Below are 24,961 nucleotides of genomic sequence, written 5' to 3'. Positions count from 1 at the left end.
CACCAACCTGCTGGGCTATCAGGAAGGTGATTCTCCGTAGACCATAGTCCACCAAGATATTTTTCTGCAGAAACAGAAAGCGGGTTAGTGACAAACTCCAAAACCCCCATTTAGTGATCCCAAATATCCCTCTCATACCAAAAATGCATAGAGAAATATATGTTCTAAGATCAGATAGAAACAATACTTTTTATACTGAATATTGTCATGAAAAACTTATCTGCTTTAAACTATTTTCTCATAAGTTTAAGCCTTAAAGAACTCCCATGAAAACTCTTATTGCTCTGCCCGTTTGTAATGGACATCCTGTACATGTAAATGATATTTATTTCCTCACCGAGCGTCTTGCTTTCAATACATAGACTTCTTTCGGCTCCCCTGTGCGGGCACGTGATCTGTAAACTGACTCGCCGATTCACACAGCGTCTTATGTGAGGACCAGAAGCCAGTTTCTCTATGTAAGTCTATGATACTCACATTCTGAGACTTGCATAGAGAAACTGGCTTCCGGTCTACACATAAGACGCTGTGTGAATCGGCGAGTCAGTTTACAGATCACGTGGCCACACGGGGGAGCCGAACAAAGTCTATGTATTGGAAGCTAGACGCTCGGTGAGGAAATAGATATCATTTACATGTACATGATGCTCGTTATAAACGGGCAGAGCAATAAAAAATTTCATGGGAGTTTTTCTTTAAACATCAAGACACTCTACAGAAGCTATAGTTATGTTTTAATATTACAGTGCACACCTTTGACTGGGAGAAAGTTCTAAACATTGTCACCAGCTCCTCGTCCTCCATTCGATCTGCAGACTTTATAGCCACATTCAGAATGTGGATGGGCTCTTCTCGGATGCTCTAAGGGCATGGATGGTAAGAAATGCTTTAATTTTATAATTTCAACATACTGAAATCCTTAAGAGTAACAGTCAAAAGAGAAGTTGTGTATCTTTTGTACACATTTTAATACTATACTCGATACGGATGTTGCAACAACCTAAAGAGGTTGCTTTAACGCTAAGCAAATACAACTTGGTTCTTCACTTACAAAAGCAATAAGAATTTTGATACGGTCAGAAAATTTTAGAGGTTAAAGAGCTGGAATCTGCTGAAATTGTGCAAGCAAATGTCAGCTTCCCAAGTGGATGATAGAATTATTTTTCTTTGTTAGTGACCCTGGGTAAATATTGCATACAACTGTCAGCCACCAAATGTTGGACTAATAGAAAATAACCCTGCATGTACTTTTTAGGATTCGAGTTTATATGTAAAACAGTCAAATCTCTAATATTGTTACAGGTAATGAACAACCCCCGAACTCCGGCTCTGCGGCATCTATTCTAAATTGTCTTAGGCATCTTAAAACTGCCTGAATCGAAAGGGCCACTCATGTCTCATGACAGTGGCACTTTAAAGAGGCTCTGTCACCACATTATAAGTGCCCTATGTCCTAGATAATCCGTTTGAAGCTGTAATTTAGATAAGTGTTTTTTATTTTGAAAAACAATCATTTTTTAGCAAGTTATGAGCAATTTTAGATTTATGCTAATTCGTTTTTTAATGCCCAACTGTGCGTTTTTTAACTTTTGACCAGGTGGCGTTGTAAACAGAAGTGTATGACGCTGACCAATCAGCGTCATACACTTCTCTCCATTCATGTCCATTTGTAGTCAGCACAGCGTGATCTCGCTGTACTCAGCACAGCGTGATCTCGCTGTGCTGTCACATACACCCACATTAACTTTATTGAAGTGTCTTGAGAGCGAATAGACATCACCTCCAGCCAGGACGCAATGTCTATTCACACTCCCGAGAATTTGGTAACGTTTGTGTGGGACTTAATCACAGCACTGCGAGATCACACTGTGAACGACAGCACAGCGTGATCTCGCTGTGCTGTGTGAGTAAGTCCCACACAAACTTTACCGAAGTGTCAGGAGTGTGAATAGACATCGCGTCCTGGCTTGAGGCGATGTCTATTCACTCTCAGGACACTTCAGTAACGTTAATGTGGGTGTATGTGACAGCACAGCGAGATCACTCTGTGCTGAGTACAAATGGACATGAATGAAGAGAAGTGTATGACGCTGATTGGTCGCTGATTGGTCAGCGTCATACACTCCTCTTCACAACGCCCACTTGGTCAAAAGTTAAAAACCGCCCAGTTAGGCATTAAGAAACTAATTAGCATAAAACTAAAATTGCTCAAAAATGATCATTTTCCAAAATAAAAACCACTGTTGTTATCTACATTACAGCGCCGATGCGATTATGTAGGAGATAGGGCACTTATAATGTGGCGACAGAGCCTCTTTAAGTGGAGAAGTCAGTTGCCTTATCTATAGCAATGACTTAAGCTGGCCATACACTTGAGATAGCGGTCAGCTGCACAGCATTTGTTTTCCATAAGGGGAAGGGAGAAAGCCACCGACAGCTTATCTACTAACGAACAAAAGGATCGGGCATGTTCAAGTTCCAAATGCCTGAGAGCTGGGACACCGCAATACACAACAGTCAGCCTGTCCCGCCAAAATCGGTGGGTTTGGCCAACATACATCTAATGTTTATGGCTAGCTGTAAAGCAGCAAATTTGATAGTAAGCATAAACAAATCTTCTGTTATAGATTTCACAATTCATGTGTAAGCAGATATATTTGTTATTATTAATGTCAAACAAGTCTTTCACTGTGCGCATACCATGTCTTTATGTTATCTGTGTGTACATAAAGTTATGGATGGATTTTTTTTTTAAAGCTGTGGCACCTACCTTGTTGTCTTCTTCATCATAAAATGTGGATCGAGCCTCGCTGAACAGAGGAGGAGGGTCTGAAAAGCAGGAAATGACCTCATCAAAGTTCCTAGAAAAAGAGAAACCTGTCAGAGTTGCATGACATCATTAATTTGGAATTAAAAGCTAAATTTTACTGGTAGTTTCCAGGAGACCATATTAAACAAGAGTAGAGTATCCTAATGTAAACGTATGTATATATATATATATATATATATATATATATATATATATATATATATATATATCTCAGAAATGTAGAGGGAAATAACAGCACCAGAACTTCAGTATTGATGGAGAGATGTTGGTTTATTCACCACAGAGTTAACAAAATGAGCAACGTTTCAGTTCACACCAGAACTTTTCTCAAGCAAAGAAAAAGTGCACCGTGCCAAGTATATTTAGGAAGTACATACAGTATATAGATATGCTTTTTTACATATCTATGATTTATAGATTAGAGATGCAATGCATTATTTATTGTACAAATAGTGAATACATAAAAGACATATTTACATATTCAATGTGCCATAGAAACAATATCTCCCATAAATATGAACAGAATATCTAAATAAACCACTAATATGTTTAAATATATCAATAACTCTCAATGAAGAGGGGAGGGCAGAGGCCAATCATATATTCAAATTACTTATAATAAAGTTAGATGAGTAGATGTAAAACTTACAGCGCCATCTCCTCAATGTGTTTGAAAAAAACTGCGTCCTGCAACCAGTATTGCGCATGCGCAAGATGGTGCCATGCCGGAAATGCGTCACTAGAACGTATACCAACCATAATAAGATCACGCTTGCGCAGAAAAAACAGAGTCTCTGCGCATGCGTGAACAGCGTCACTGTCAAAAAGACAGGGCATACAGACTGCTGGACAATACATGCTATAGCCGCGCATGCGCAGACATGGCACAATGGCCAAACATTTATGGGAATCAGTGTTCTAGTTAGATAATAGGATCATAGATCTCAACATTAAAGATTATATAGAACCAACCCATTTTAATGTCTAGCTGAAAAGCATGGTACACTTGAAAAAAATCCAAGCAACCAAACCAAATACAGGCATCTACTTCTCACAATGGATTTATCTAGACAAAATGGACATGTCTAAAAATAGATAAATAGATTCCACACTATATTCCCAAGAAAAAAAATTGTTTTTAAGAAAATTTTTGATTATGGTTAATTCCAAACACATTTAATAGGAAGACAGAGCAAGTAAATATTTTATATGCATAACAATATTTGGATGATATTTTCTAATGACTGCCTCTGCTCTCATAACGGATCTCTTCATATAGAAAATCGATACCTGTAACAAGACAAAACACACATATATGTATAAGAAACAATTACAGAAATATTTTTTTGGTTCTTTTCTAGAGTAGATTTTCACTTTAGAAACCATGGCCCCAAAAGGACTCAATATAGACTATGCCTATATCCCACACATTTAATTTTCTCATATACCATAAGCGACTTGCCATGATTCCAGGTGAATCGATTTTGAGCATTCTCCTGGGTATTTGTTGGATTCGTTTATTTACTTGTTTCTAAACATATGAAATTTAGCGGGGCGTGGCCTAGCAGCGCATGTGAGAAGAAGCAGGATCCGGAGCTCCCGCTGCCATTCTCCTTAAACTATATCATGCAGTTGTTAATTTGCACGGTGAATCACTTAACACGAGAGGAGAAGTGGTGGAGAACCCGGGGACGATATTTCGGAACAAAACCGACACTCATAATGACCCGATCCCGGAAGTCAAAGGCGGCAGAGGACGAGGAGCTGAAGAAGCAAGATGGCGCCGACGCGGGCTCCTTCACGGAGCGCAGAGATGTGAGAGGGGCGGCAGCATCGAGGTTAGAGCGCTTTGCCCGGCACACACCTACGAAGCCTGCTGTAAGCAGGGGGCAGATGAGTAGTAGGGAGAGGATGGCGGAGGGTTCAGGCTCCGGGTCCCGGTTTGAGCCACTGAGGACACAGATGGAGTCGGATGAGGAGGAAAATGGAGAAGGGATGCCGGATAACCACACAGACGGATCGGAAGGAGGCATACATGACAAGGCAGTGCCTGGACCCACCTTGGCAGATGTTTTTTTGGCGGTAAGCCAGTGCAATTCTACTCTAGCCAAACTTACCTGTCAGGTGGGTGGGATCAAAGAGGACATTTCTATTATACGACATGACCTGCAGAAGGTGTCTGAACGTACAACGGCGGTGGAGGGTCGGGTCAGTGAGCTGGAAGACAGAATGCTACCCATGCGGAGAGATGTGAATGCAATGGCTGTGGACGTAAATTACCATTTGTCCAAAACGGACGACTTGGAGAATCGTTTGCGCAGAAATAATGTGAGGATGGTGGGGATCCCGGAGAAAGTGGAAGGGGCCCATCCAGATTCTTATTTTGAAAAATGGCTGCTAGAAGTGTTTGGCAAAGAATCCTTGACGCCATTGTTTGCAGTGGAAAGAGCACATAGAATTCCCACTCGACCTGGCCCACCTGGAAGACCGCCCAGGCCAGTTTTGGTGAAATTGCTCCAATACAAAGACCGAGATCTGATTCTTAGGCAAGCTCGGGAACGCCAAGATATTAGTGTGAACGGGGCGAAAGTCTCCTTTTATCCAGATTTCTCAGCTGAGATTCAGAAGCGACGACTGCAGTTCCTAGATATAAAAAAACGGCTGAGGAGTCTTCGGGTCCAATACTCCATGTTATATCCAGCGAAGCTGCGGGTGGTGGCGCTGGGGACTGTCCAATTCTTTGAAAGCCCAAAAGATGTGCTCAGATGGCTGGACAGCCATGAGGATCGTCTTCGTCAGGAGAGGGAAGAAGCTGCTGCGCGCACCTGAGATGGAAGGTTCCTGATGGGACTGTTGCTGGTGGAGGGAGAGGAGAAAGAAATGCGGTTGTGCGTTGAAATGCTGAATTGTTGGAGGGGAGTTGAAATCCTTTTCTTTTAGAAATGGGGAAGGGAGGGGGGGGGGGGGGGAATACTGGAAGGTTGACCGTGATATGATTACTTGAAATGTGAAGATAACATGTATATGCTGTATTCTGGTGGCGGGAGGATCGGAGCTTCTGAAGTACAATGCATAGAATATTTTACATGTATTTATACATTGTGAATAAGGTGCTGAAATGTCCTGATAAGGGCGAATTTTTCGCCTGCCCTGGCCCTCTTAGGAGGGTAAGTTTATGGCAAGGTGGGGAGTTGAGAGATATGACAGGGGGGAAGGGGATGTGTTGCGGGGGGGGGGGCGGGGGGGGGGGGTTAAAGCGTGCCGTATTCAGAAGTGTATTGTACTATATGGTATATCTCAATGTCAAATCCAAGCCTTGATTAGATGGGGGGAAGGGTAAATTTTATGTCCTGGAATGTCAGGGGTATGGGGGAGGCTACAAAACGCAGGGCTATTTTTGATTCATTGAAAAGACAGTCTGCTGGGGTGATGGGATTGCAGGAGACTCACCTGACCAAAGACACGGCCCATCAGGCGCATAGAACCTGGATTAGACACAGTTTCCACTCCTTTCATTCCACATACTCAAGAGGGGTTAGTCTCTTGGTACATCGGAGCCTGCCGTTTAGTTGCCTGGACTCATTCAGTGATCGGGAAGGTAGATATGTAGGGGTACATTGTAAACTTTTTAACTGGGAATGTATTATAGTGATACTGTATGTGCCTCCCCCATACTCTGTGGTCCCCATACGGGAAGTGTTAGAGAAATTGGCTGGCTGGCCGATGGTCCCCACTATACTAATGGGGGACTTTAACAATATAATGGATAAGGCGCGTGATAAGTTCCTGGGGAATGGAGGGGGAATGGAAGCCGGGTTGACATCGTTTGGAAAATATATGACGGAGGTGGGGTTTACGGACGTGTGGCGAGCTAAATGGCCATCTACTGTGCAATATTCCTGTGTCTCTTCTACATATGGATCACTGTCCAGGTTGGATTTGATATTCAATAATAGTCTGGGAGTTATATGTGTTGAAGAGGTGGAATACTTGCCGCGCTCGCTGTCGGATCACTCTCCAATGCTAATGAAAGTCAAAACCAGTCCTCAGGAGGGAGGACTTAGAATGCATTGGCGGCTAAATCCGTTCTGGATTCAATTGGTAGGGGGGGAAAAAATAGCCTCGAGTTTACAGGAATATTTTGAATTTAATTCTGGCACGGTGCCTGTAGACGTCTTGTGGGATGCGACGAAGGCGTATATTAGAGGGGTATATATACGAGAGATTACGGCCATTAAGAATAGGACTAAACAAATGGGTGTGGAATTGTCAAATAGGGTAACACTAACAGAGGAGAGTCATGTTACACATTGCACGTCAGATACGCTTGCTCAGTGGAAGATTGCCCAGAAACTATTGAGGGAACATGTGATGGAGCAGGTGGCTAATAAACGACTTTTTATGCAACAGAAATATTATGAGGAGGGGGAAATGACAGGTAGATTGTTGGCCACTATAGCTAGGCCTGCACAAGATAGTACGTTTGTTCATTGCTTACAGGACAGGAAAGGGGTGGTGGCCAAAGACACAGGAAGTGTGCTGAAGGTGTTGAAATCTTACTATACTGAACTATATAGCTCTAAAGTTGACTATACTGGAGCGTTATTGGCAGACTATTTAGAGGGTATGACATGGGTCACACTGACGGCAGAGGATAGGGAGGGGCTGGAGGCACCACTAACTCTGGAGGAAATACAACAAGCGGTGAGTTCAATGGCAAATGAAAAGGCACCAGGGTTAGATGGCATACCAGTGGAGCTGTATAAAACCTGCGGTGATGTACTCTTGCCAGAGTTATTGACAGTGTTTCAGGATGGTTTTGAGAGGGGGTGTCTGCCCCGGTCAATGTCTGAGACTGCCATAGTAGTTATTCCTAAGGAGGGGAAAGACAAGACTATGCCTGAATCTTATCGGCCAATCTCTCTGTTGACCTCAGATGTTAAAATTCTTGCAAAAATTCTTGCTAATAGGCTGACGAAAGTAGTGACCACCATTGTTGGCCCAGACCAGTCGGGGTTTATGCCATCAAAATCTACGGCAGTTAATCTGAGAAGGCTGTTCCTGAATATTCAGGCAGATACTGACGATGCTCGGTCTAGAGCAGTGTTATCCCTAGATGCTGCTAAAGCTTTTGATAGTGTAGAGTGAGGATATATGTGGGCGGTGATGGAACGCATGGGGTTTGGGAACAACTTTATTACCTGGGTACGACTGTTGTACAAACAGCCAATGGCAAGAATTCGAGCTAATGGAAGGATGTCAGAGATCTTTGCTCTGGAAAGGGGGACGCGTCAGGGATGCCCGTTATCCCCGTTGTTATTTGCTTTAGCAATTGAGCCCTTAGCGAATGTTGTGAGGCAGCATCCGGATATTGAAGGATTTCGGTATGGGGACTTAGAGGAACGTATAGCCTTATATGCGGTTGATGTTTTGTTATTTTTAAGGGGACTAGATCGGTCGTTGCCGGCAGTTATGAATGTGCTGGAAAGCTTTGGTAAATTCTCGGGGTTGAGAATCGACTGGAATAAGTCAGTGCTATTGCTGCTTACCCCTCTGAGTCTGCCGGTGGTGGTGAGAGGGGTGAATATACCCTGTGTGAAGGAATTTAAGTACCTGGGGATTACAGTTTCGGCAAGGGTGCAGGACTTTGTTGCCCTAAACGTGAAACCCTTATTGGAGAAAATCCGAGATAGATCAAAAATTTGGTTGAAGTTACCGCTCTCAGCACTGGGACGGGCGAATTTAATTAAAATGATTTTAATGCCCCAGATCCTTTATGTGGTGCATAACGCTCCAGTGTGGTTGCCTAAGTATTGGTTCAGGAGGATTCATAACCTGTTCAGGGACTTGGTGTGGAAAAGGGGGATCCCTCGAATTAAAATGGAAAAATTGCAGTTACCAAAGGAGCAAGGTGGGTTGGCTATCCCAAATGCGTGGGTATATTACTTGGCGACGCAGTTGCAGCACTTTGCAGGATGGAAAGATAGAGAGGATTGGGATTCCAGGGGGAAGCTGCTATTCTACCTGGGGCAGCGCATGAGTATGCTAGAGGCCTTGGAATCCCATAAATTGAAGAGGGAGGCGAGAGGAAAACCTACCTTGTTATTGCTTCATAAGGTTTGGTGGGAATGTAAGGCCATAATGGGGGTTACGGGGTGCTCTAATTACATGCCCATCTGGAGCAACCCATACCTTGGGGAGTTTAGCACACTGGAGGGATTTCAGGAGTGGGAGCAAAATGGAGTTCGAATGGTGAGTCAGTTATATGATGAGGGAATTTTTAAACCTTTCTCACAGCTTCAGGAAGAGTTTGGCCTCCCCCATAGGTTATTTTATCAATACCTTCAACTGCGGCATGCGGCACAAGCACAGGCAAGGGTGCTGGATATGGGTTGTTCCAGTATGGGAGTGGTGGAACAGATACTTGGGGCAAGAGACACAAAAGGGCTTATATCTTTAATATATGGCACGCTGCTTCTCAAATTTCTAGGGGATCCGATGGCAGAAGTTAAAACAAAATGGGAAAGAGATGTGGGAACATTGACAGAGGACGAGTGGGAGGAAATATTAGAGTCACCAAAAGTCCTCTCCCTTAGTGTGGCGCATAGGAGGTCGCAACTTTTTCTCCTACACATATATAGTATATAGAACACCTAAGGTGCTCTGGCAAATGCGGCTTAGATCTACAATGGAATGTCAAAGATGTTTATTGGATGGGGCGGATCTGAAGCACATGTTCTGGAGCTGTCCGAGGCTGCACGGATACTGGGGAGAGATTAAAGAAATGGTGTCTCGGATATATGGCAGGGAATTCCCACTGGATCCTAAGATATACCTGCTGAGCTGCATGGGAGGGGTGGAAGAAGATAGGGCTGAACTGTTATCCATTAAAAAAGTACTATATCACGCAAGAAAATTGATTGCTAAATACTGGCTACAGGGGGATCCCCCGGAGGTTTCTGAAACTAGTAAGTTATGTTACTTGTACGGTGGCTTTGGAGCGAAGAATTTATATGAAACGTGGAGCGATTCATAAATATGATAAGCAATGGGGTAAATGGACACAATACTATGGATTGGGAGGTCAATAAAAGTGGAGTGAGATATACCAAGGGATAGAGACATGGACGCACAGAGGGGGGAAGGGGTGTGGAAGGGAGTTAAGGTTGGGGGGTGGGGATGTTATTAAAGAAACGTATGGGAAATATGTAATGTATACACAGAATTTATACGAAAAGATGATATGTGTAATGTGAATTTTATTTTTCTGCTAAATGTGGATTTATAGCAGATGACAGATGTATATTGTGTATTTTCAATAAACAGTTGTTTGATTAAAAAAAAAAACATATGAAATTTATATACATTTTTTTGCTGTAATTGTTTCTTATACATATATGTGTGCTTTGTCTTGTTACAGGTATCGATTTTCTATAGGAGGGGATCCTTTATTATGAGAGCAGAGGAAGCCATTGGAAAATATCATCCAAATATTGTTATGCATATAAAATATTGATTTGTTTTATGTCTTCCTATTAAATGTGTTTGGAATGAACCATAATGAAAATGTATTTTAACAATTAATTTTTCTTGGGAATATGGAATATAGTGTGGAATCTGCTATTTATCTATTTTTAGACATGTCTGTTTTGTCTAGATAAATCCATTGTGAGAAGTAGATGCCTGGATTTGGTTTGGTTGCTTGGATTTTGTCAAGTGTACTATGCTTTTCACCTAGACATTAAAATGGGTTGGTTAATCTTTAATGTTGAGATCTAAGATCCTATTATCTAACTAGAACACCGATTCCCATAAATGTTTAGACATTGTGCCATGGCATGTATTGTCCAGCAGTCTGTATGCCCTGTCTTTTTGACAGTGACGTTGTTCTTGCATGCGCAGAGACTATGTTCTTTCTGCGCAAGTGTTATCTTCCTATTATGGTTGGTATACGTTCCAATGACGCATTTCCGGCACGGCGCCATCTTGTGCATGCGAAATACTGGTTGCAGGAGATGGTGCCGTAAGTTTTACATCTACTCATCTAACTTTAGTTAAAGTAATTTGAATATATGGTTGGCCTCTGCCCTCCCCTCTTCATTGAGAATTATTGATATATTTAAACATATTTAAACACATATTTACATATTCTGTTCATATTTATGAGAGATATCGTTTCTATGCACATTGAATATTATAAATATGTCTTTTATGGATTCACTATTTATATAGATATGCTTTTTTACATATCTATGATTATAGATTAGAGATGCAATGCATTATTTATTGTGCACTGTATGTTCTTCCTAAATATACTTGGCACGGTGCACTTTTTCTTAGCTTGAGAAAAGTTCTGGTGTGAACTGAAACGTTGCTCATCTTGTTAACTCTGTGGTGAATAAACCAATATCTCTCCATCAATACTGAAGTTCTGGTGCTGTTATTTTGCTCTACATTTCTGCTGTTCATTACCAAGGAGTTGATTCATCCTTTCACTAGTAACGTGCACATGGCCTGATGTCCAGCTTGTTTGGAGTGCTGTGTTTGTCATATATATATATATTTGGCTATGTGTATATGTATATGTGTATATATATATGTATGTGTGTATATATATATATATATATATATATAAAATTTAGTGTCTCGGAAAATTAGAATATTATACAAGCCCAATTTCAAAAAGGACTTTTAATACCGAAATGTTGTCCTACTAAAAAGTATATACAGTATATGCACTCAATACTTGGTCGGAGTTCCTTTTGCATGAATTACTGCATCAATGCAGCGTGGCATGGAGACGATCAGCCTGTGGTACTGCTGAGGTGTTATCAATGCGGCGTGGCATGGAGGTGATCAGCCTGTGGCACTGCTAAGGTGTTATGGAAGCCCAGGTTGCTTTGATAGCAGCCTTCAGCTCGTCTGTATTGTTGGGTCTGGTGTCTCTCATCTTCCTCTTGACAATACCCCATAGATTCTCTATGGGGTTTAGGTTAGGCGAGTTTGCCGGCGAATCAAGCGCAGTGATACTGTGGTTATTAAACCAGGTATTGGTACTTTTGGCAGTGTGGGCAGGTGCCAAGTCCTGCTGGGAAATGAAATCAGCATCTCCATAAAGCTTGTCAGCAGAGGGAAGCATGAAGTGCTCGAAAATTTCCTGGTAGACGGCTGCGTTGACTCTGGACTTGATATAACACAGTGGACCAACACTGCTGCTGAGTGGTCCAAAGTCCTGTTTTCAGATGAAAGTAAATTTTGCATTTAATTTGGAAATCAAGGTCCCAGAGTCTGGAGGAAGAGTGGAGAGGAGTTAATCCGAGATGCTTGCGGTCCAGTGAAGTTTCCACAGTCAATGATGGTTTGGGGCGCCATGTCATCTGCTGCAAACAGCCCTGCTTTCCCCTTGGCGCACTGTATGATCTACAAAGTCCTTGGGGAGACCCTTTTGGACTCTCCTCATTGTGCCGCATGCTGCAGTTCCTCTAACAGCAAGGCACTTCAAAAGGGGTACACTATTATAAAAGTTGTCAATATATAGATGGTATCCCTGGTCCAGTAAGGGGTGCAGCAAATCCCATACTATCTTCCCACTTATTCCTAGGACAGGGGGACAGTCTGGGGCCTCTATTGCAGAATCTTTTGCCTCATAGATTCAGAATTTAAAAGAGTATCCAGACACGCTTTCACACACTTTATACAGCTTCACGCCATACTTAGACCTTTTGTTGGGCAGGTACTGGTGGAAGTGTAGCCTGCCCTTGAAATGCACCAAGGATTCGTCCACTGCAATGCATTTTTTTGTAAATCTCTTTAAATTTTGAATTGTAGTGGTTCACTACAGGTCTAATTTTGAACAGTCTCTCAAAACTGGGGTCATTTGTGGGTGGGCATTCCTCATTATCGTTGTAATGCAGGAAACGTAGCAGGATCTCGAAACGAGCCCTAGGCATGGTGAGGCGGTAAAGTGGGCAATGGTGTAGCATATCAGTGCTCCAATAGGAGCGAATAGAGGGCTTTTTTGTAATGCCCATGTTAAGTAGCAGGCCCCAAAATTTCTGTATTTCATTTGCATTGGTAGGGGTCCATTTTTGGGGCCTGGCATAGTAACTGTTGGGATTGCGGGCAATAAATTGTGCCGCATAAATATTTGTCTGCTGTACCATAAGACAAATTAATTCATCAGAGAAAAATTAATTTAAAAAAATCTCTCTGAATCCAGTAGAGTCCACGTTGGTGCCTGGAGTGGCAATTATAATTATAAGGGGCAATCCACGCAGGTGCATCTGAATTTGGTTGCGCACTAGCCCTAGAACGTCCACGGGGGGGGGGGGGAGGGTTCATCACTAGATGTGTCACTTGAGGATGACGACATCAAAAATTTCACCTCATCTCCACTGTCAGACTCTGTCTCTGCACAGAATAAGGTGTAAGCCTCTTCAGCAGTGAACACCCGCTTTGTCATTGTAATAGTTTTTAACTCCCTGAACCTCTAACCCTAATTAGCCCTACCTAATACCCTAATGCTAAATTATTTTTAACTAGCCCTGACAGTACCTAACCTTACACCATGTACACTCTAACAAGCTAGTCTGATACTATACCTAACTAATTTACTATCCCTGTCGCTCACTAACAAACTTTTTTTATAGTTTTTTTTTAAATATTCTTTTATATATCTTTTTTTTGTATTTTTACAAGAATGAAAAAACTGAACTGATTCAGTGATGCCTGTCACTAGGCAACAGACGATACTGATTGGGTGATGTGGCACACTGGGGTGCTGATGAGGCAAAAGGATTTGCTGATGGGGCACAGGGATGTGCTGATGGAGCACAGGAGGTGACTGACTAGCTGTGGGGGTGACTGATCAGGCTGTGGGGGTATAATTCATTCACAAGTAAAATTAAAATCCGTCTGTGATCTCCTCTCAAAACCAACAGAGGAGATCAGAGACGGAGACTATAGAAAAACAAGTCCTGCCTGTCACACTAACTGTGATTGGTCTGTCTGCACTGACAGACCTATCACAGCGATCGCCAAGAGGGGACCACTTTCATTGGTCCCCTGTCGGCTAGCTCTGTTGCTAAGCTGTCTCGGACAGCAGTTTGCAATGAACTGTCACCTCGTCCCGCGGCGCTGTGACAGTTTAACTGCATCACGTACATGCACGTGGGAATGCGCTAACCAGCCGCATTCCCCGACGTGCATGTATGTGAAAATGCGGGAAGGGGTTAATATGATATATGGGATCAAAAAACGTTTAAACATTGGTGTTAGAGCGGATAGAACCCATATCAACGCCGGAGTCTGCAGTTACCGCTCCTAAGAATCCCAGTGTCAGGGTAAAATATCAATGACGCCGTCACCTACGCTATATATCCCATCTCATGTTTGACCATACGCGTTTCTGTATAATCATATCATCAGGGGTCTGTTCATTATAAAGCTGGCTACTGCACCAGCAATATTGAATTGTGTACAGATATTCTATTTCAGCTACACACACGGAAGCGTGCTCGCATTGATATCAGCAGCACGCTTCACTCAGGACTCGGAGTATATATAACATATACTCCGCCCCTTAGGCTGAGGCCAAGCCCTTATGCTGGCCAATCAGTATCGCAAAAACGTCATTCGTGACGTGTGGTCATGTGACACCCGGCGCGTCAGGTGACATGCCCGAAAATCACAGCCATCGTCTAACCAAACGCGCATGCGCAGAGAGAGGCAGCTAAGTGCATCTCATTATAGCCTCTAGCCCTTTCCGTCTAGGGGGAGGAGTAACCTATTGTCATGGGAATCAAGAACACTGTCCAGCTCAAGACTGCAACCTGGCAACCAATAGTCTTAGGCTGGGTTCACACGACCATGTTACGTCCGTAATGGACGGAACGTATTTCGGCCGGAAGTCCCAGACCGAACACAGTGCAGGGAGCCGGGCTCCTAGCATCATAGTTATGTACGATGCCGGACAACTGTCCCGTACTGTAATCATGTTTTCAGTACGGGGCAGTTGTCCTGCAGTGAGGCAGGGACTCCTAGAATCGTACATAACTATGATGCTAGGAGCCCGGCTCCCTGCACTGTGTTCAGTCCGGGACTTGCGGCCAAAATACGTTCCGTCCATTACGGACGTAATGTGCTCGTGTTAATCCAGCCCAACATGCCCTCTGGTCCCACACTATAGGAAGTAGATTAACAACGCATTAATGTACAATGTAGTACAAGTTGACCCACAATAAATATATCAGTGGTACACCAGTACCAATTTGGAGAATTAGATTTTCGTTTATAACTGGATCTTAACCCCTTTAGGACGCAGCCTGTTTTGGCCTTGTGGAACAGCCGATTTTTTCAAATCTGACGTGTCAATTTATGTGGTAATAACTCCGGAACGCTTTTACCTATCCAAGCGATTCTGAGATTGTTTTCTCGTGACATATTGTACTTTATGTTAGTGAAAAAATGTGGTCGATAAATTCAATATTTATTTGTGAAAAACGTCAAATTTTAGCAAAAATGTGCAAAAATTACAATTTTTCTAAATTTAAATGTGTTTGCTTGTAAAACAGATAGTAATACCACACAAAATAGTTACTAGTTAACATCCCCCATATGTCTACTTTATGTTTGCATCATTTTTATTCACGTACTTTTATTTTTCTAGGACGTTACAAGGCTTAGAACTTTAGCAGCAAATTCTCATATTTTCAAGAAAATGTCAATAGGCCATTTTTTCAGGGACCAGTTCAGTTCTGAAGTGGTTTTGAGGGTCTTATATATTAGAAAGTCCCCATAAATCACACCATTTTGAGAACTGCACCCCTCAAAGTATTCAAAACCACATTTAGAAAGTATTTTAACCCTTTAGGCGTTTCACAGGAATTAAGGCAATGTAGAGGTGAAATTTACAAATTTCATTTTTTGGGCCGCAATTCACTTGTAATAAAAAAAAAAATCTGTAACACAGAAGGTTTTACCAGAGAAACGCAACTGAATATTTATTGCCCAGATTCTGCAAATTTTAGAAATATCCCACATGTGGCCCTAGTGTAATAATGGACTGAAGCACCGGCCTCAGAAGCAAAGGAGCAGCTAGGGGATTTTGGGGCCTCCTCTTTTTAGGAATATATTTTAGGCACCATGTCAGGTTTTAGGAGGTCTTGTGGTACCTAAACAGTCGAAACCCCCCAAAAGTGACCCCATTTTGGAAACACCCCCCCTCAAGGCATTTTTCTAGGGGTATAGTTAACATTTTGACCCCACAGTTTTTTTGCAGAATTTAGTGGAATTAGTCTGTGAAGATGAAAATCACCTATTTTTCTGTGGAAACATAGAATTTTTTCATTTTTACAAGGAATAAAGGAGAAAAAGCACAACAACATTTTTGAAAGCAATTTCTCCCGATTACGGCAATACCCCATATGTGGTCGTAAACTGATGTTTGGACCCACAGCAGGGCTCAGGACAGAAGGAGCGCCTTTTGGATTTTGGAGCGCAAATTTTGCTGGATTGGTTTTTAGTGCCATGTCGGGTTTGCAACGCCCCGGAGGGACCAAAACAGTGGAAACCCCCAAAAAGTGACCCCATTTTGGAAACTACACCCCTCAAGGAATTTTTCTAGGGGTATAGTGAGCATTTTGACCCCACAGGATCTTTTTTAGAGCTAAGGTGACCAAACAACAACGATTTTGGCACTTTCAATTCTTTATTTCTTACAGCGTTCACCGTGCACAATAAATTAAGTTTTACTTTATTCTGCCGGTAGGTACGATTACGCCGATACCATATGTGTATAGTTTTTTTTAAAGTTTTGCAGCGTTTGCACAATAAAATGACGTTTCTATAAAATAATTAAATTTTCTGGGACACGCTATTCTGAGCCGTAACTTTTTTATTTTTTAGTCAAAAAAGCTGTGGGAGCTCTTGTTTTTTGCGGGACGGGTTGTAGTTTTTATTGGTACTATTTTGGGGTAAATGCGACTTTTTGATCACTTTTTAATCCATATCTTGGGAAGGGTGGTGACCAAGAAATAGCGATGCTGACATAGTTTTCCCGTTTATTTTGTTTGCGGCGTTCACCGTGCGGAAAAATTAACATTATAGTTTCAAAGTTTGGGTCGTTACGAACACGGTGATACCAAATATGTGTACTTTTTTTTTAAGTTTTCATTTTTTCCCTATAACAAATGACTTATAGGAAAACAAAAACTTATTTTTACACTTTTATAAAACATTTTTATTAACTTTTTTTACACTTTCTTTTTTTGTTTATTAACTTTTCTTTTACTTTTTACATTTTCTTTTTTTTACCTGCAGCTCTGATCGCTGCTAGAATACATTACACTACCTAGGTAGTTTAACGTATTCCAACTGTCAGTGTGACGTCAGAGGCTGATCCTCATAGGCTGACATACATGGCAGACTTGGGAGCCGTTGTCTGGCCCCCGGGTGCCATCACAAGCATCAGAAGCCCCCACGATTGCATGGGGGCTGCTGATGCACTACAAACCCGCTACATGCGTAAATCGCAATCAAGCCCCGCATGTAACGGGTTAATTGCCGAAATCAGCGGCGACGAGCCGCTGTTCGGCAACACTGGAGTGTCAGCTGTCGGGGACAGCTGATCTCCAAGTTCCCGATGCACACTGTCGCCGACAGTGTGCCATCGGGAACGACACAGTGACTTCCTGTCACTCTGACAGGAAGCCTATCAGGACCAGCCGAAGGTTGGTCCTGATGGGCTTCCGTCCATGGCAGACCCGGAAGCCATTGTTTGGCTTCCATTTGCCATAGTAACTATCGGCAAACCCCGCGATTTCGGACCGGGGTCTGCCGATATGTTAGAAACCCCCAAAATTCGGCGATTGCACCCGATCGCCGAATTTAAGGGGTTAATTCGCCGAAACCAGTGGCAAAGGACCGCTGGTCGGCAAGAGTGGAGTGTCAGCTGTCGGCGACAGCTGACCTCCCGGTTCCCGGTGCACACTGTCGCCGACAGTGTGCACCGGGAAAAACTCAGTAACTGTACGTCCTCGTGCGCTAAGACACTTGCAGCAGGGACGTACAGTTGCGTCCTGGTGCGCCTAGGGGTTAATAGATTGATGTTTAAATAAAGCATGTATAATTTGTTCTGCTCATTCAAGCCATCTGGTTGGATACATGGCAACCTATAGATCCACTGGGCCTCTTTTCTCAGGATCAAATTGTCCCAGTCCCCCCCTCGATTTGGTGGACGGACCAGTTCAATCGCCTGAAAACGTAAACATTCCGATCTTCCTTGATGTTTCTCATGTATGTGTTTTGATATTGGAGTATCTCTTACATTTGTCACATCCCCTACATGTTCTCTAATTTGGCGACGAAATTGCCGGATAGTCTTGCACACATAATTCAGTGGGCCTGCACATGTAATCAGGTAAACCACCCCTGATGTTCTGCAGTTCACAAAATCTCGAATATTGATCCCACATATCATATTATATTCATTCAGTAGGGATCGCAATTGAATCAGTTAGTGAATCATATATATATATATATATATATATATATATATATATATATATATATACATACATATATATACACATATATATATACATACATATATATATATATAATTTTTTTTTCTCACTAATTTAGCACGGTGGGCTTTTGTCACGGGGGTGATTGTACCCGATTTTAGCGAGTTATTCAACAAAAATTTTCTAATTTTACTCATTAGTCACAATTAGTGAATGGTCATTGTCCTGCTGCATAATTCTGGAGCCAATCAGATGCCTCCCTGATGGTATTGCATGATGGATAAGCATCTCCCTGTATTTCTCAGCATTGAGGACACCATTAATCCTGACCGAAACTCCAAACCCCTTGCTAAAATGCAGCCCCAAATTTGCAAGGAACCTTGCTTTACTGTTGCCTGCAGACACTCATTATTGTACCGCTCTACAGCCCTTTGGCGAACAATCTGCCTTCTGTTACTGCCAAACATTTCAAATATTGACTCATCAGTCCAGAGAACCTGCTGCCATTTTTTTTTGCACCCCAGTTTCTATGTTTTCGTGCATATGGAGTAGCTTGACCTTGTTTCCACGTCGAAGGTATTGCTTTTTGGCCACAATTCTTCCATTAAGACCACTTCTGGCCAGACTACTCCGAACAGTAGATGGGTGTACCTGGGTCCCACTGGTTTTTGATAGTTCTCAGCGGATGGCACTGCTGGACATCTTCTGATTTTGAAAGGAAGTAAGCATGATGTGTCTTTGATCTGCTGCACGAAGTTTCCTTGGGCAACCACTGTGTCTACGGTCCTCAACGTTGCCCGTTTCTTTGTGCTTCTTCAAAAGAGCTTAAACAGCACATGTTAAAACCCCAATCTGCTTTGAAATCTTTGCCTGGGAGAGACCTTGCTGATGCAGCAGATCTACCTTGTGCCTTGTTGCTCTGCTCAGTTTTGCCATGGTGGACAGGTGACATGAAACGGTCTTCCACAACCTCACCTTTGTAGCAGAGTTTGGCTATTCCTCACCCAGTTTTAAGCCTCCTACACAGCTGTTTCTGTTACAGTAAAATACTGTGTTTCAACCTACATATAAAAATGTTGATCATTATCACCTGTTTGGTATAATTGGTTAATCATAAACCTGACTATAATCCTACACTATCTATGACTTTGTGCAAGTGTACCTAGAATTGATGCTGTTTTGAAGGCAAAGGGTAGTCACACCAAATATCGATTTGATTTAGATTCCTCTTCTGTTAATTCAATTTGTATTTTAAATGATAAAAAAAAAATATTAACAATTCTATTTTTGAAAGCATTCTTACTTTGCAGCATTTTTCCACAACTGCCTAAAACTTTTGCACAATACGGATATATATATATATTGAAAAAAAACAAAGTCTAACGTAAGCAGGTCAGCTTAGCAAAGTGATATACAATCATGTATACATTTATATTCTTTAGTTCGAAATTAAAATAGTAAGCCCATATTCTACATCTACCTTGTGAAATCTTCAAACTTGTCAAAAGCCAACATAACCCCCATCCTCTGGCACAAAGGAGAGAAACCACTGTCCATAAAGAGCTCACTACTCTGACGGTTTAGCTCTAGGTGGGTGGCACTGATCGGCAGAGACATCCTGCAGAGGAAGACATAAGAACATGAAAGACAAAGACAACACCAGCAGCAGAAGAGAACACCCCAGAACTTGAGAAGAAGGCAACGCAAATGGAGAAACATTGAGGTCTTATTTACAGATAAAAGTATATCAGGTTAATCATCTAAAGCAAAATTACTGGATTTAGATACCATGGTTCACATAAACTGTAAAAGTTAAATATACATGAAACACCAACAAACATACTTTAGAGTCATACCACCTGTACACTTCTGTACAGAGAGGATGACCACTATTTACAGGCTAAAGTTTATAACTTATTTAATCAATTTACTTTTAAAAGAACTAGTAAATAAAGACAATGAGTTCTCTTCTTTTTTGAACTTGTTAAAAATGTTGTTGCTTAGTTATATCTGCTACTGCTATCTGCTACAGGTGTCAACCAATATGGTCGCGATCAAATCTTCAACAGATTTTAGCATTCAGCTGTCCTAGTCTTGGACTGCAAATCAGACTAGTGAAGCAACAATACATATAGAAAGGCCTATATCATTGCCAGAATCCTGTGCAAGCTAGGCAAGAACTGCTCTGAGAATTGTACTGGCAACCATATTGGTTGTTACTCAGCGTTCTCAGATATAGATAAGAAACGGTTAGACAGATTTTTTAACAACTTACAAAATAAGACAACCCAGTGACTTTTTGGTGGGAAAATACGCTTTCTAAAGGATCTCCATTTTTAAAAAAAAAACATAAAATCAAGTCTGCTCAGTGAGCCTGAAATATACATTAGGAATTGATAGTTAAATTTCTCCTAACAGAGCGCTGGAGGTATGTTCCCAGCTGCACTATAGACGTCCTCCATTGTATTATTTCCCGGCTCCCACATCAAGATGGCCCTTTCCTCGCTATATGTCTACTATTGATCTACGTAGAACCTTGAGGTGCTTCTAACCTTTCTGCTGCGTATGGCAAAAAGTGAAGTGGGCTCTCCCCCTTTCCTCAAATGAGAGATGGCAAAATGCAGGGATGGACTGTATATTTGCCAAAATGCTGCCTGCCCTGATTCCCAGGGAACGATTCTGCCTGAGGAAAAGACTTCACCTTATGCAAGGCGCACCACTCATAGGACCTATATAGCATAGACTTACGAATTACAGTCTAGAGGTAAAAGAAGAAACCGATGCCTAATGGAATATATTTCAGATTTACTCAGAAGGGTTAATTTTGCTGTATTTTAGATTTAGACTAAAATAGAGCGTACACTAACAAACTAACAGCATTATTATTTCTACATCAATTTTACAAGCAATGAACTGCTCTTTATCATAACTTCGAATGGTTTCCCATCATTGACCATAAAGCATAACACTGCTGGCCTGCTCAGCTACTACAGGAAAGTTCTATAACCAGAAAACAGAATGTCAGAAAGCACAGTTGGGACCGGCAATCATTGCGGAATATCGAAAAAACAGCCATAAGACTGCTAACATCTCAACAAAAACTTACAGTGATATATTTTATTGTTTAAAAAGACACATACCCTCCTAAGGAGTTAGAATGTGTGTGGAAATTAAGAATCAAGCTAATATTTCGATCAACCATAGACAACGCGCTATGGCACAGACTGGCAATCCAATTTTAGCAATAGATTAAACAGTTACTGGCATTTTTAAGAAAGGCGGTTGCCAAGTCTGTTTAACAAGTTGACTTCTAAAGTTCTCAGTGAAAAGCAGTTCTTTCTGGCAGAAAAGAAGTTAATTTATTAGCAAGTATAGGGAGCAAAGACCAGCATTAGCATCACATTGCCCTCACAACAAACTAATAGGGCAAGTCAATAAGAGATGCGTTATTAAAGGACTCCCACTACTGCTGAGGAGAGCTTTAAAGCAGGAGCTGAAAGCACAAATGACAGCAGTATTCAAAGAAATTGAACTATGGAATGTAAGTATTTTCCATGCTATGAAAGTAGAATTCTGCACTCCTACCTGCTCAGTGTTGGGCTGATCTCTCTGTAATTAAATGGGCAAATAACAGGACAATGAGTGTTACAAGTCTAATTAATAATGCTACATTTCTTAAATTAGTGCTTATGCTGAGAATTTACAACTATGGTATCACTTTTTGTTTATACTTGAAGTGTTGTCAACTTTCATGGCCGGTGATTGTCTATCATTTCTAAACAAACAAAAGGTAAACTCTAAATTTAAATAAAAAACATTTTAAGATATTGCACAGTTTAAAGTTACTCCGGTTCTCCATAAAAAAATTAACAGAATATGGTAAATGTATAGTAGAAGTACCTGGTGCCCTTCCTTTTAGTGTTTCTACTGCAGATTTACCGATTCCCGATCCCCTCTGAATTAATCTAAAATGGTTGATAACTTTTTAGACTACCCTATGCACACTGCTTTGGTAGTCTGAAACACTTCCCCGTGCTCTGGGATGGACCATCGCTAATGGCGTCAGGACTGCGTTCATCCTGTGTCTTTCAGTGATGACGTCATCAGCACTGGTCCATCCCAGAGAAGGGGGGAGTGACTCAGATTACCGAAGCTGTGCTCATAGGGTAAACTGTGAAGCTGGCGGCCATTTTAGAATGCAGAGGGGGGGGCGGGAATCGAGGGATCTGTAGTACAAACGCTAAAAAGAAAGGCACAAGCTACTTTAACTATACATTCTTCACGTTATGTAAATTTTTTATGGAGAACCAGAGAGCCGCTTTAACTCTGCATAGAAACTTTAGTAACTTGGACATTGTGTGGTTTTCTTGTATTGGTTCTGCAATATTATTTTCAAAGGCACCCAACTTTTTATGCAAATGTAAAACTTTTTTTTTTAGTTATTTCTACTTTGACTCTTATTGACAAGCTACTTTCATAGGTCATTTGTTTTATTCTCTATGTATTTTGAAATTATAGACATACAGAACTGTACTTTACTGGTGATGGTTATTGGGTGATGAAGGTTAAGACATTAAAAGGACCATCTGCTTTGGGTTAGAAAAGTCCTCAACGATAAGCTGATCACAGGGTGATCTTCCAGCGATCAGCCCCACCATCACAGGGTAAATGTAAACACTACACAGAGCCCATTTAGATTTGTAGGCTGTCGGTGGAATTCATGGATGTGCTAGGTCCCCCACTTTGATTAATGGATGAGGCTCCTGATTGGGGAATCCCCTCTATTAACTCATTATTCCCTAATATGGTATGTGAAAATGGGTTTTCTAAACCTAACACTCCATTTAAACTCGGTTATTGACTGCATGTGTTTGACAAGGGGAGGCAACCAGAAGTAGATACCGTATTTTTCAGACTATAGAACGCATTTTTTTCCTAGAAAATGTGTTCTAATCAGCTGCGTCTTATCTCCTGAAGGCACACAGCTGTAAGTGTATGAAGAAGCAGGGAAACTGAGCTGGGAGCTTCAAAGGTCCTTGCAGTGCAGTGTGATGGAAGCCGCATGTCCTGTGCTGTGTGTAAAGAATCTCTGTTATCTGCTCACTGAACAGTCACATCTTACACACAGAATTCTGTTAAAACTTCTCAGTGAGCAGATAACGCAAACATTTGTACACATCCGCGTCTGATCTGCAAGGACCTTCTAGCCACATCCCCTCCGAAGAACAGAGCAGCAGCAGACAGATTCATCACTATTAACCTCTGCCTCTCCACATCTCTGATGTCTGGCGAGTTCAGGGGAGGGTGAGAGCACTATAGTTGCCAATATCTTGTCATTCTGTGGCTGGCATTGTATTGGGGCACTGTGGTACCCTATTGTTTGAAATGTACAGTTCAAGGCAAAACTTTTTTTCTCCTCTTTTATGCTACAGATTATGGTCCATTGCGTCCTAAATATACGGTAAGTAGTTCTTTCTTCTAAATACCACATTCATTGCTGGGATGTGAGTGTCACTACGCTATTGATACTTGAAGATATAATGAGAAGATTGACTGAGGGAGGAGACGAAGTGTGGTTATTGGCAGCCATTATGAATGAAAGATCGTGAGAGAGAAGTAGGTACGCTCGGACCTGGGAAAAAATGTCCATATAAGGGCTCATTCAGACGAACGTGAATAATGTCCGTGTGCTGCGAAGGGAAATCACGCGCAGCACACGGACCCATTGATTCCAATGGGGCTAGTAACACATGCATGAGTTTTCACGCAGTGTGTGTCCGTTGCATAAAACTCACTGCATGTCCTATATTGGTGCGTTTTTCACGCACCTATCGCCCATTGAAGTCAATGGGTGCGTGAAAATCACGCACAGCACACAGATGCACATCCGTGTGCTGTGCGTGATTTACACATCAATTCAATTGAAAAAAAAAATACAAAATGTAAAAAAAAAAAATATGTACTTTGCGAGTGCGTGAATAACGAATTCCCCTCGCAAAGCACCCTGGTGCATAGCGGGCCAGATTCAGGCGCGTGAGTCTGATACACTCGTGTGAATGTAGCCCAACACCAATATTAATCCAATTTTCTTTTTTACTTTTGGGTAACATTTGCATGCCTCAAACACACAAGAGTGCGGCGTAAGTGGGAGGAATGAACCATATTAGCATGAGGACTGATTCATTAATACAACAGGCTGGTTTTTTTTTTTTAAACACCTGCATTAGTTCTAGATCAACAAACAACTATGTATTTGTTTTAATATGTATGATGTATAATATAATATGTAATAGATGTATGTATGGAAATATTTCCAAAAGTCACGTAGAAGGGCAGGTACATACAATAGCAATCTCCTGAGGTAATAGTAGTTCTTTGTTGTTTACTGCGTACAGTGTAAATCAGCTATAGCTATTATGAAAGTTATATTGTACTTAGAAAATTTCATATTTTTAAGGGCATTTGTCACGAGACAAGCCGTTTAATGTACGGGCACATGCAAGATGCTTTAACATGGCTTTAAAATGGGACATGGCACACACAGACTATAAATGTAAATGAAAAAAAATCTTGAGAGTTATAGGTGTCTCCCCCATCCTTTGACTAG

At 41.6% G+C, this 24,961-nt stretch overlaps 1 protein-coding gene across 3 annotated transcripts in view; it reads right to left on the bottom strand.

Moving 5' to 3' along the window:
* ACACB (acetyl-CoA carboxylase beta) overlaps nt 1-24,961 on the bottom strand; it is a 251,264-nt gene that overhangs the window by 20,560 nt on the left and 205,743 nt on the right. For 2 of the 3 annotated variants that reach the window (XM_075830496.1, XM_075830512.1), the window contains 5 exons: nt 21,940-21,963; nt 19,835-19,972; nt 2,771-2,861; nt 754-861; nt 8-64 (listed from right to left, as the gene is read on the bottom strand). In XM_075830496.1, coding sequence (XP_075686611.1) covers nt 8-64; nt 754-861; nt 2,771-2,861; nt 19,835-19,972; nt 21,940-21,963 — 418 coding nt within the window. The remainder of the gene's footprint in view (nt 1-7; nt 65-753; nt 862-2,770; nt 2,862-19,834; nt 19,973-21,939; nt 21,964-24,961) is intronic. The other variant, XM_075830503.1, reaches the window with a different exon arrangement.

Source organism: Rhinoderma darwinii, chromosome 1 (assembly GCF_050947455.1).
Source record: "Rhinoderma darwinii isolate aRhiDar2 chromosome 1, aRhiDar2.hap1, whole genome shotgun sequence".
In the NCBI taxonomy this organism is placed as follows: Eukaryota; Metazoa; Chordata; class Amphibia; order Anura; family Rhinodermatidae; genus Rhinoderma; species Rhinoderma darwinii.
The sequence above is the reverse complement of the archived record's forward strand: the minus strand, read 5'-3'. Positions and strand labels throughout refer to the sequence as shown.